This window comes from Zonotrichia leucophrys, chromosome 9 (genome assembly GCF_028769735.1).
Source record: "Zonotrichia leucophrys gambelii isolate GWCS_2022_RI chromosome 9, RI_Zleu_2.0, whole genome shotgun sequence".
NCBI lineage: Eukaryota > Metazoa > Chordata > Aves > Passeriformes > Passerellidae > Zonotrichia > Zonotrichia leucophrys.
The window spans coordinates 13,688,045-13,701,929 of NC_088179.1; the positions used below are offsets into that span (position 1 = coordinate 13,688,045).

The 13,885-nt window shown below is 35.6% G+C and overlaps 1 protein-coding gene across 4 annotated transcripts in view; it reads right to left on the bottom strand.

Annotated features, from left to right (window-relative positions):
- The window catches only part of OPA1 (OPA1 mitochondrial dynamin like GTPase), a 50,759-nt gene that overhangs the window by 36,274 nt on the left and 600 nt on the right, over nucleotides 1–13,885 (bottom strand). Inside the window, exons 2-7 of one of the 4 annotated variants that reach the window (XM_064720839.1) lie at nucleotides 11,253–11,571; nucleotides 10,844–10,940; nucleotides 9,454–9,561; nucleotides 8,382–8,435; nucleotides 7,465–7,532; nucleotides 2,762–2,860 (exon numbers count right to left, since the gene is read on the bottom strand). In XM_064720839.1, coding sequence (XP_064576909.1) covers nucleotides 2,762–2,860; nucleotides 7,465–7,532; nucleotides 8,382–8,435; nucleotides 9,454–9,561; nucleotides 10,844–10,940; nucleotides 11,253–11,571 — 745 coding nt within the window. The remainder of the gene's footprint in view (nucleotides 1–2,761; nucleotides 2,861–7,464; nucleotides 7,533–8,381; nucleotides 8,436–9,453; nucleotides 9,562–10,843; nucleotides 10,941–11,252; nucleotides 11,572–13,885) is intronic. The other 3 variants (XM_064720836.1, XM_064720837.1, XM_064720838.1) reach the window with 3 other exon arrangements.

The window sequence follows — 13,885 nt, forward strand, 5'->3', positions numbered from 1 at the left end:
GATGCATGCAGCTACAAGCTGCTATATGTAAATAAACATTTACATACACACACGCCTCCAACACCTCAGAGATAGATATTAGGGGAAAATAAAAACAGGAGGCAAAGAAAGTGATGCACAGAGCCAAAAGAAGCAAGAAAATTTAGGAAAGAAAAGGAAAACAAAGTGTTTCCATGTGCTGCAGACTTTCAAAGGAGGTAACATTTTCTCAGAAGCCTTGAGGGGCGATGATGCACCTCTGAAGTGCTTCCCTCAGACCCCTCCAACCACGGGCACTGTCTGTGTGGGCTGATGCTTCTGTTCAATGCAGAAAAACAAAACACTGCACAGCCTCGTGTTGTGAGATCTTATGCAAAGAATCATCTAGCACTGATGATTAATTCTAACAAGGACTTTAGATAAGTTCTGTCAAAACCTACAAAAAGCTCTAGAATGATGCCACTGCCTCAGTGCTTGGTGCAGGTGTGATTTCCATGTTAGTACGTACAGTATTTTGAACATGTGGTCCTTAACATTGCTAGAAATTTTAAAGTCGTCAATAAGAGCTAAAATATGAATTTGAAGTACTAACAGTCACATAAGACTGATTTCTATCCTTCCCCCCCCAAAAAAAAATCAACAATTACAGTATGTTCATATAGGTACCTGAGTATTTGTTTAATCCAGTTCAATATGATTTGCAACTCAAGATTATTCCCTCTTTCCCCATTGCCACCATAAAGAATAATGAGAAAAGGATGCTGGAGACTTATTTTTAATGAAGAGCCCTTGCACACAAATATCTGCTCACTGCAAATAATTTTAAACTGATTATGTGCAGAACTACAGCAATTTCCAATAATTTAAATGAAAATATTAAGGCCCAGACAAAATGCATTCAAGCAGCCACGCACAGTGCAGTGGTATACAATTTTACTGCTAAATATTTAACAGGCTGCCCCCCCCTCACCAAAAATCAACAAGAGAAGATTAAACTTTTGTTTTTAGTATCTTCTCCTGATTGTGAGATGGTTTGTACTGTTATTCAATTTACAACTGCAGTAGATTTAATACTGAGTAAATGAATTAAAATGAAAAAACATGCAAGTAAATTGGGCAACAAAACTTTCAAGAACTGAAACAAAAATACCATATTTTATTATAGACATGCAAGCAAGACAACTCAGTTAAAAAATAAAAAGGGTTAGTTTATGCCATATCAGAAGGGTCTGCAGTGACTTATTTCATTGACAGTCACAATTTGTTCTTCCAAAAGACAATGTGGATCAATAATTGGATTCTTTGACCCATATCCTCATATCAAGGTATTAAAGAAAAGAGTTTACCACCTCTTTCAAATTGATTCAAAAATAAAAGTTAGTTTGACAAACATGATTCATTCTTTGTCTTAAGGCATGTATGCCAAACAGCACATTGAATGCTAAGTGAAAACTTTCCATATGCAAAGGAAGGTAGACCTTCAATCCTATGAAAACACAGAGTACCTGCCATAGAGGGCAGGATAACAATTACAAAGACAGCCCTTGCAGTTTCTTCTCAGCTTGGGAATTGTGGAATTAATTGCAACAAAGTACTAAAAAGTAGAATCTCAGTCATAAAGAAATGTAGTATCAAGCTCATTTTTTCCCTGAATGTGTTTATTAGGCTGATAAGTTTTTATATATCAAGTATTGCATTGGTTCTCCAGCAATTTTTACGTGTTCATACATTTTATTATTACTTAAATCTATTATTCCATACTCTAGCTCTCTCAATAAACTGTATACAATTTGACAAGGGAGCTTGTAACTCCAAACCATATAAAATAATATGGCAAGAAAGTAAAACACTGAAGTACTACTATACTTTCAGAGAACACTGTTTTCCTGTGTTGATGGACTCAAAAGCATGACAATTACAGCTATGCAAATATGCCTAAAAGTTTAATTAATATTTAGAGCATTTCTCTTCCTTTGGGATTTATCTTCAGATGTATAGAAGATCAAGTTCTGTATTCAGTGCTCAATTCCAAAGCTGCTGAGAAGTATGACTAATCAGAAAGTTTTTAAGGAGACACAAAAGCAGCCAACAAAGCAATGTGGTCAAGAATTACAGATTGCAAGAGATCAGACAACTAAAACATCCCAATTTAAGAGGGATTTCCAATCAGCCATATAATAATTAACAAAATGATCAGAGCTTAAATTAAATAAGTAAAGAGAAGTACAGATGTTCAACAAGCGCAACAAATCAGTAAAAATTCTGCTTTAAGATGGAGAACAGACAAGGGACTACCACTGATGAATATACAGTAGATAATGTTATTAGCAGCATTCAATTGTCTGTGTAAAATTATTACTAAGGAGCTGCTGTCATTTTCAGATTGGCAACAGTATAAAGCAGAGGAGAAAAACTCCCAGATATATATTCCCTGTAAATAGCTACACTCTTACAACACAGAACTACCAGAAACAAGCAACAGTAAACAGGTTTCATTCATGTACTTTCCTTAAATGCATTTCTAATGTTTGAACTTTAAATAACACTTTTTATAGAGGCAGAGATAATACAATTTCAAAGCAACACAAAGTACCTGTTCTGCTTTTAACATCATGCTTTAAATGCAACTTGGTTAAACTGAAACAGGACTACCCATCTGTAGTGAAGTTGGCCAATTACTTGCATCCATGATTTAATTAGTAAGATTTTTCTAGCTCAAATGCAGAGAGCTGAAGTATTGGATTAGAGTGAATGCAGAACATTTTGTCCCTCAGGGCATCACCTTGCGCTTCTGCTGGGAAGAGAAGCCAGCGGCTCTGCGTGCTTCCTCTTCGTGCTGCTGGATTTGCTGTTGTAACAGAATGAGCTCCCCAAGCAGGCCCTGCCGGGAGTTTATAATAAAAAGGAGAGGAAAAATTTGGGGTGTAAGGAGAACAAAGTTAAACCAAAAGGCATGACAAAAGACAGATGAAAAACAGGTATGAACGGGTCAATTCAAATGCAAGTGGAATTTCATTAGCAAGATCTCTTGCTAGCTGGAGTGGATAGAGTCAGCAAAACCATGCACTTTGCAAATCCAGGCAGAACAAAGCAACCAACATTTAACTACATTTTACAATTATATTCAACTTTAACTAAGCATCTAAATATTTAAAAAAATCCATCTGTAGCTATCTCAGCTTTAAAATATTATCGAACTGTTCCGTTCAGCTTTGTCAGTAAAAGCTTTGCTAAGAATAAAAACAAAGCAAAAATAACCTAAAGAATACAGACAGTTTATAAAAAGATGATTATTGGTTGGTACTTAACTTTCTAAAACTAGCAGAAGAAAAATAATTTCTTAAGCATAAAAAAAAGAAAAAGCTCACTCTCCACTTCCATAACACACTGCAATTTAAATTCATGCTGTCATAACCCTTTCTGATCATTTCAAAACTTCCTAAAACTTGATGCTTATTTTTTTACTCATTCAGCATTTCCACAAAGCTTAGTTCTCTTCTCCCTCCACATCAAACAATCCTATGATGGTGAGCTGTCTTTCAAAATTGGTTGAGAAATACAATGCCAGCCTCTACCAGAAGCTTATGAACTGTTTATTTCAGAGAATGCAGAGAAGAATATTAATGAACTATTTAAATAAATTTCTTTTAAAAAAATATTACATCTTCTAAGAAAACATGCACTGAAATGAAATGTTTCAAAAATGTACTTCAGGAATCAAAACAAGCTCTGAAACAGAACTTTGGTGTAAGAATTCAAGACATCCATCATCAAGGTATACATCTGTTGCATGAAATACACACACAGGCATGTACACATAAGGATAAACAACACAAGAGAATGGATAAAAGGAGAGACACAATCAAATGACCAAATATAAACATTTGCTAAACAGTGATTTGTATAATTTGAAGCTTCTTGCGTTTTACTAAGCCACTTTCAGATTTAATAAATGCCTCTAATGCCAGACAAGCAACTGAGCCAGGAACTCAGGCAGAAGATTTGATTCCTACACAGCAGCAAGGAGAGGAAGCCTCATGGATACATTCAGTATTAGAAGAACAAGAATTATACTTTGCAGACAAGGAAACTCTCAATATGACCCAACACATTCCCTTTAAACATTATGCTATGGAAAATACAAGAAAAAACACTGAACAAAATCTGCCATGAAGGCCTTTCAGCATTTAAACAGGAAGTAGCAGAAGTTTGAAGCCACCAAATCGAATTATTTAATCAGCAATTCCTTTCAAAGACATCTGGTACATGCAACTCCTATTCCACAATAAAGTATGACAAGAATAATTTGCAACTACAGTCACACCATTTAATAAAATATTCAAATAAAAAAATTATGTCATTTAAAAGACTTCTCTGATAGATACAAAGAAGATAATGTTACAATCAATAATCACATTATTATTTCCTTTATATTTTAGATATTAATTTACTGTTTTAGATTAAAAAATAAATTATTATTAAACAATTAAGAACTTTAAATAGCACAGAACTATACACACAGCATCCCTGTTGGCATATACCAAGACACAAATAAAAATATTGATATCTCTCTGTCATTGGACACTATCATTGCATGTCCCCTCCACCAAAACCAACCTGTCCTTTAAAGAATTTTTGCTAGAAAAATCAACACCAATCAATTAATGTGATTTCAAAAATCAAGTTCTTTACAACCATTACATTATTGTTTTCATTGTCAAAGAAACCATGTAAAGGGTAAGGAATAACAGGAGTTAAAAGAGTACAGTATTGACATATTGGGACAAACCCTGACATTGTTACTGTGTAGTCTTTAAACTTCTCCCATCCCCTATTATCTTGTATTAGAAGTTAATACACTGCATTACAACTGTATGACTCTCTCTTTATTTTAAAAGGAATACAAAGGAGTGAAAATTACAAGATAGGTAGAGAGATCAATTTTTAAGAATTTGAATAAAGGTAACAATTTTATCCAGAGCATCTATAACATGAAACTGGAAATTAGGAAATTAGGTTGGGAATATAATAGCACTCTTAATAAAAGAGAAAATTATGGAAACTTTATTGCATAAGTTGCAAGGAAGAACAAAACAGAAAACAAATGTTAAAAAATAAATCCATGTGAGTGACAGTCCTTACTCAAGCCTCTCTCACTCTCCAGCAGCAGCTGTGGTCAGGGGCTGTGGGATTTTGTGCAGCTCCTTACAGCAGCTGAAGGTGACCCTGTGCAGGCTGGGTGAGACAATCACCCACTGCAACTGCTCCAGGGGGCAAAAGGGTCTCCACAGTACCAAAGAAGCAGAGCAGAGAAAGGGCTCTAAGCCCCACCAAGACCTGAGTCACAGTCTTCAATCCAACTCCATCATAGCTATAATCATTATATGTTTTCTTTAATGGTAAAGGCTAAGCTTTGGAATTTGTCTGCTTTAAGAGGAAACTATTCCTTAAAGAAAATTTTTGTGGAGACACAATAGTGCAAGATGACCTAAGAAGGTAACACAGCTGTTTCAAGTAGAAGCCTCAACTAGTTCCTCACTTACAACACAGTACTTTTACTTTACTACAGTTCTTGTAACTATGTTCGCTTTCCTTTCTCCCAGAACAAAATTTCTTATTTAATCCAGGTAAAGAGAGATTTAGATGCCACATACTTAACTACTTATCTGAACACTCCAGTAATTTTAGTTTAATTCCCTTTTAAAAATATTGTACTTTTTGGATTAAATGAGAGATTATGAGATAAACACCAAATCAGGATGTACTGCTTCTTGTTAGCTAATGTGTTTGGGACATCTTTCACTCTCAAAGTTACTTTGCAAAACAACTGGCTTCTCACTCAGTCTACTGGAAGCTATTAGAGACCTGTCTGAGGATCCCATCCTGTAACAATTCTTCAGAAAATTCCTCCAAACAAATACTTTCTAGATTTATCAGTTACTAATCTCTTCACAACAAAACCATCTCTCATCAGGCACATTGAGTATCATACTACAGCAGCCATACAATCCCTTTATGAACCCATACAATCACAGCTCTTAAACTAGCATTGGTTGGCAGTGGCAACCATTGAATGCAAAAAGGCCATCTTATCCATTGTCTTGAAAGTAATAATTTTGCCTGCAAAGAAACTTGGTGATTATGCTCTGTTAGGGATACATATGTGCCTAGTTTGAAATATTCTGTCCAAACTGATCATATTAATTAGCAAATTAGCAGTTTTTTATCAGATATAATCATTAGACCAGACAAAATTTTCTTAATCATATTAACTTAATCTGGTGATATTTTCCACACCACAGTCAAAGTTAATATGCAGATATCCCTGCATCCAAAACAACCACAGGATCATAACAAGTTTTAATGATATTACTAGTATTCAATAAAAGTGTCAGTTATTTCAATCATCAGAGACAATAAACTAAGATGGCCACTTCTTCACAAATCAATAGTAAAGTGTTCTTTAAGATTTATACAGTGAAACCTGTGCAAAGCAATCACTGGAGAAAAACACAGACACTTTACAGACAAAGGGGAAATAAAAAGCCAGGTTAATTCTCATGTAAAAATCCATCACTGCTCTACAGGGGGAAAAATGGTTGTAAGATCTGAGCTTTGTACATGTTTCACTATGTTACCATGTAGAATTAATGTAGAATAAATGTATACATGCCTGCATATACAGAAAAGTTTATGGAAAAAACCCAGTTATAGTTCAGAATATTTCAGTTCAAAAATAACTATATGATAACTTACAAATTCCCTAATATATATTGTTTTCCTTCCATTTTTGTAAAACAATTTTTAAAAACAGACACAAGAAAAATAAAAGCCTTTAAAGAATGAGCAACATGACAATTTAGGAATTCAACAGAAATGTTCATGAAAACAAAAAAATAAACTTCACCTTCTTGACTTCAAGAAAAAAAGTGCTAAAACGTTAGGTTATCCAAATACAGTAACATTATTTTCCAGAAAATAGTAACAAAAATATGATGTATGCTTTATCTAGATAAAGAAAATAAAAACCAGACTATGTTAGGAAATGGAAATTCTTTAAGGCAGAAATTCTTAAATAAGAATTAAAACTATGAAAATGTCAACAAAAATGAGTTTGAAGCAGAAATGCTAGCTAAACCAACTTCAGTAATAAGTTATAAACTCAAGTGCCATGGAGATCATGCCCTGAAAAATTGCAAATGCACATACAATACCTAAAATCACATTCTTATTACAGACCAATTTTCTTAATAATGCAATTACTAAACATTTTCATGTCTGCATTGTATTTCCTTACACCAAAATGTTTATTATCCCTGCAATACTTTTACATACAAAAAGCAGTAATGCATACTGAACTAATATTCAACAATAAATACTTTTCAAGCTGCTTCCAATGAACTTCTGCAATGGGCTACTGATGCACTTTCAAACCATAAATACCTGTTTAGAGAGACATTTTCAGGTTTGCAAGTGAGTAATTACCTTCTTGAACTGTTTGTCATTGTCGTATCCCTGGTCAGTAGCCCGGAATGCTGTTTCTCCTGGGGAACCTAGGACACAATTACAGAAACTAATAATAAGATGCAAAAGGCACTTAAAAATTCTCAAAATAGTTACTAGAAAATTAAAGCTTCAACCTCTATGAGTTAGTAATTCAATAATCTTTAAAGTTCCTATAAAAAAAAGTCATCTTAAGAAACTGAAGAAGAAACTCAGTTTAAAGCTCATCTGAAAATTTTATATCTAGTTTATGACGCAGATTAATTATAACACAAGGGAGCAGGGAGCTTCAGTGAGACTATTAAAAGTTCTCAAAATATTGCAGAATTAGTTTTTGAGAAAGACAGAAGGATAATACAAAATCCACTGATGTTACTGTAATAAGAAAAAAAAACTTTCCTATTGTAATGACAGGTTTTCAAAAAGAAGCTTCTGGAACAAGCCTGAAATAAAAAGCATCTGCTAAAGACTGTGGCAGAGATACATCAACCATTCACCTATTCATTCCCACAGGGGAGGACCTAGGCAGGAAAAGGTTCTGCCCTCAGAGGGTGGCTGGGCACTAGAACAGGCTCCCCAGGGATCTGGTCACAGCATCAAGCCTAGCACAGCTCAACAAGCTTTTGGACACCTCTCTCAGGCACAGGGTGGGATTTTCAGGATATCCCTGAAAAGGGCCAGGAGCTGGACTCGATGATCCTGATGGGTCCCTTGCAACTCAGCATATTCTGTGATTCTATAGAGTACTCTAAAAATAGTTGGAAAGTATTTATAAATCCATATTAAGTTGCTGTAAATAGTTGTATTTATATTGATATTCACTCCTCTTAGTATAGTAGTGCTTTAACAGTTCGCTGTAAAAAGGCAGGTTAAAGGCAGGAAAAAGGGCTTTTACACACCTAACAACAGAAGTAGATCAGAAGCTCCTATGACTTCACTAACCAAATTGTAACCTGTGAAAAATCAGCAGAAGAGGGGAAATAAAAATTATAGACACAAAACAAAATACAAGATAAAGATGAGGGATCTTTGTTTCATTTGGAGGACCACACAATCATAAATGGCCATTATGCCAGTGTGAGTATGATAACAAGTAATTGGTGACATCTCACTATCAGTCAATAACAACATAATTTTAAACTGTTAAAATTTTAAACAGCCAGAATACATAGGAGATTGTAATCTACTTGTCACTCAGCTGAACTTGGCCCCTACTTAGATTCTTGCTCCATTTGTAAGACTAATAAACTAGTTCTGCCACTGAGAGTACTTCAAAGAAACAAAACCACACTTCTTATGCACACTGATATGAAAATATTTTCAAACACACTTAGAGCAATGATATAACCCCTCACAGATACATTAAGCCTCCTACTGCCTGGATACAATGAATAGACAAACCATCCCCACGCCTTTTCTGAAGGATTTGGAACTCACCTGCTCCTTTGAAACACTGCCCCACCTAACCTAAATCTCCAAGAAAGCTTTGCTGGGTCCAGAACCAGATGGAAAACATCATTCAATCCAGAAGAATACCTTTCTTACAAATCCCCTATTTCACATACTTGCAACATTAAGAACCTTCACTCTTAACAATCCAACTCTTTTCTCCTGTAACAACTGTGATATTGCTGCTGTTCAGTGGCATTCTCACCAGGTTCTAGCTGGACACAACCAGCTCCTCTGACTCACTGAAGAATTGAGCTTTCAAGCTGAAGAAGAAGTTGAAGCTGAATAGAAGTTTTCTACTCAATTTCATATTATAGTTCTCTGCACTTGTTACCAGAATTCTCACTTTTAAAAATACATCATACTTACCTGTGTCCACAACTCCTTTGGAAGAGATATTCAATGCAAACACAAACATTTTCAGGATCTGCTTTGTTTTAGCATCTAAGGACATACCTACACCCTCATCATCAAACACATTCAGCTTTTGAAATTAAAACTTAGCTGAAAATTTGTTCTCACCAGGAGAAAGAAATCCTTTCAGTGAAGCGAGGCTCTCTCCAATCTTTTCAAAGTCAGGCATAAGTTTGGCAAGGTCATCTGCATCAGGGAGGGCCTTGAGAAGTTTTTCTAGGAAAACAGCACAACAGTTAGTGAGTTGGGGTTTTTTCTATTATTTTTGGGAAAAAAAAAGTCTTAGGCTATAAAACCTAGTAACTGTTTCAGGATATGGCTTTTAAAATTTTTTTTAAACAAGTAGGAAGAAGTTTCTCTCCACGTGCACCTCCCCCCACTACTGTTGGGAAAGACTATCAGATCTGAAAAACCACTTGCTTTTTCAGACTTTGAACTTCCTGATAAGTTGGCTGCCTCAGGTACTTTATAATTGCTGAAAACTTATTGCTACATTTTACCACATTTCATACATTATCCTTTCACATACTTTGTAATGTTTTAAATGGATGTTTTAAAATTACTGTAACTGAAAACTGTACTGAAATTGTAACTATGCTCATGTCTTGAATCTTTTCAGAAAAGATTAGTTTTCAATTTCATAAACAAGCCAATTTTGTGATCCTTAAAATAAAAATCATTACCTTTTAAGCACTATAAAAATGTAGTGTCCATTTGCAGTAAGGACAAGAAAAACTTGTATGAGTTTTCAATCTCTGCATCTACCTATGCAATTCTCACACATGGCATCGTGGCTGGAAGTAAACATCTGTAAGGTCCCTCCCAATCCAAAGCATTCTACCATTCTATGCAGTAAAATCTTTTTTTTTTTTTTTTTAAAGATCACCACGTTTCTACCCTGCATACAAAATGTAAGTCAGAGCTTGATTTTCAGATTTCTGCCTTTCATCTAAAACTAAACAAAAGCCTCTACTGCAACCTGAAGGCTCAGGAAAGCAAGTCTATATTTCTCACTTTCTTTTCTTCTGTATCTTCAAGATAATTTTGTGGATAGGCAGGTTCACTATTCTGCATTTCCAAACTTGTCTTTCACTTACACATTTTTTTAACTTTCTATTTATATCTTCACTTGTAAGTCAATCATATAGAAAGAAAAAACTTTCTGCATAATACTACCAAAACCTGTGTGAGTCCCCTTGATCACACTGCAACTCTCCTTTCACTAATGGGACTATATGGCTTTATGAAAGGACCAAGAACATTCTCATATGAAAGGATACATTAGGGAATATCCAGGCTAAGCAGAGCTTACTTTCTTTTTACAAACACACTGATACAAATTCTTTGGTGAAACACACATCAAACTCCAAAAATAAAAGCCCACTCAAATTACAGCTGAAAAGCTACTCCTGGAGTGAGGCCCTGAGGACCTACATGCCTATGTTAAGTTTTACACATGCCAGTCTTTAGACAGAGAAACATCATGGCTTTGTGATACCGATGTCAACAAGTTCATCAAGCTCCCAAATGAAGTCAGGAACAATCCACTTATAATCCTCGAGATCTGGTATCATGTCCTTCCACTGCTCATAGGTCTGACAGAGAAAGGAGAAAAATCATGGTAGAAATAGAAAAATAGAAAAAGAAATGTACATAGAGAAGTGTATGAGCAACTACTACCTACACATAAAACATACTAACCCACCATCTTTACCTATGAGTATACTTTGATCTTCTAAGATCTATAGCAGTTTCCTAAACAATGTTTTCCATATTCACTCCTCTTTATTATCATCAGTTAACCAAGCAATAGCATCCCATATTTTTGCGGCTATAACAAGAATTTCTGTTCTGAAGTATGTAACAGCAAAGACAAAATGCATGAAGTAGCTTCCAGAGACAAATACCTTCTTAGCTGTGTAGCCACCTCCTACTGCAGATCCTAAGATGAGATAGCGAACTCTGAGAAGCCTAGAGGCCAATCTGGCCAGCCAAAAGTTCCTGTGGGACTGGTACCCATGTTTGACATTCAAAAGTTTTGTTTTGTGAAGGGGAAGGCGATTCAGAGAAGAGAGCTGCTGGATGGATATCCTTAGGGGAGGTCTCTGGAACTTTGCACTTGGGTAGCAGGGATGATGTATACTGCGGGAAACAAGATGCAGGTTTTGAAGCAGGGATTTTCTCTTTATTCCACAGCTGCTGTTCGCTAGACTCCGGCAGATGACACTAAAAAAAAGAAATAAAAGCTTCAACTGATTTCTTCAACACACCATTAACTCATAAACCTCTTTAGAAGCAATGCACATTATATTGCAGCTGGTTACAGATAATCTTATTACATCACCTTGAAGCCACAATTTCCAGCCACTACAGCTATCTTATAAGGAAAATAAAAAGCTGCAAACACTGTTAATGGGTATAGCATTTCTAGTGGTTACAGACACAAAACCTTCACTACAAGTTCTGAAGTCTGTTAGGGATTGCATTTAACTTCCACACTGCAATAAGGCAGGTAACATGTGTGGTAAAGCATGTTTGGGCTAAAGAGTCCACAAAACATCTCCAACATATAAGAAAACAGTTTGGCCTGTCTTATTCTCTAAATAAACTTTTAGTGAACATTAAGTCAGTAGAGGATTTCCAAACTTTAAAAAAACCCAATACACAGAAAAAAAATTCTTTGTAGAATACATCTGTACTATTTAGGCCAACCATGTGCTTAATGACACCTTTCAGTTCCTTTCACTTGCTGTGGTTCTAGGATTACCAGATTGTGGTTTTGTCTTGGGTCATGCATAGACAAGATGAGTTCTGGAGGTGGCTGCACCATGTGCATTGATGCTTTCCTGAAGGAACTCAGATTGGAGAGGGAGAAGTCTGGAAAATTTGAGTCTGAAAGCAGAGCTCAGCCATGAAAAGCACACATTAAAACACAGGAGCCTAATCAAACCTGCCTATGTTATGCAAACTCATGCTCTGGAATAAAACTTGTGTACTATGAGTGAAATTACAGGCATGAAATTTTCAAAGTTGAAATGAAACCTTGTCCTTTTTCAGGGTTTCCAATATTATCAAGTGCCCCTTCTTTCAAATGGGACAAAAAAAGAAAAGAAATGCTTCATATCACTGAAATGGCAAATTACTAATCCCATAATCCTAAAACATTTAAAATTAACAGATTTTAACAAGAACAAGTGAATCATACTTAGTGGAAAATATTACAGCACTTTCTAATAACATGCTTTATGATTTATACAGCTCTTTGCCTCAAGATTTCCAATGTACTCGAGGTGACAGGCATGTTCTTAATGTCCAAACAAGTGAAAGATTTTGTCATAAAAAAGATTTTTAATCCAGAAATTGAGCTTTTAGAATCAGAATTCAGATATTTTTCTCTCTTAAAGACCAATTTTGTCAATAATCTAAGTTTAGAAATTTCCTTTAGTGCAATGGAAAGCTCAGTAAAGAAACTCCTGCTCTGCCAGTCCTTGTTCCTACGTCACTATGGCTGAGGACTCCCTTTGCTGCCATACTAAACTATCTCTGCTGGGCTGGGCTTTGGCAATATGAAACTTAGAACCTAGAAAGAGATTAATAAGCAGGAACAGAACAGTTCCTAAACCAGTAAAGCATTTCTCCTCTAGGACATGGAATTACAAAAGGCTCAGAAATTAACTACAAACAGAACCAATACAAAAGTGCCTCCACACTTGAAATGTTTAATTTCCCAGTTTTGAAGCCAGGTTTTTAAATCAAGGTGTGAAATCCTGTATGAAGCATGCCAGTGACTGGGCTGTTCATTATTTTGTTTTGTAGTCATTACCATTTCACAGATATTGATTATTTTCAGCAGAGACCATGTGGTAGCACATACTACAGCAGTCATTCCTCGTTATACACCTTCACTTGGGCTAAAGGCATTTTGTGCAATATTATGCAACTTTCTTCTCTGTGATTTTTCTTTTAGAACACGTTGTGTTTTATAGCATTGTCTGTGTACTTAAACTGAAGGGAAAATTGAATTCCATTAAAGTTGTCTGGCAAAACCTCAATCCACAACTTCCTTTTGAGTGTTATTGCATATTTCAAACTCAGCTGCTTTACTTGCACATCTGAAATCGTATAATTCATTAAAACCCCCACTACTCCTCCATCACACAAAAACTTCCATATTCTATTTCCTCCCTCCTCCTGCTGCTGCTAAGTCTCCTGATGAATACTCACCTTGAGAGGTGAGATACTACAAAAACTCACCTTGAGATCTCCAATGAAAAGTACAGCCACATTGAAACTGATGGCAGGACAATGCTATTAAATGAGCATTTAATGAGTTCCAAATTTCAAGCCTCTGCTTGGTTGGTTTTAACAACAACAAAAACTATCCTCCCAGATATGAGTGGCTCTACCAGATTACAGGCCTGCAACCTGCAACACTGCACTGAGATTATAAATGTCTTATAAAACACAAAACAAGGGGCTGGCTATGCCCGTGACCACAAAGCAAACACAACCCAACAAAATGCACGGTGGCATTTTTTTT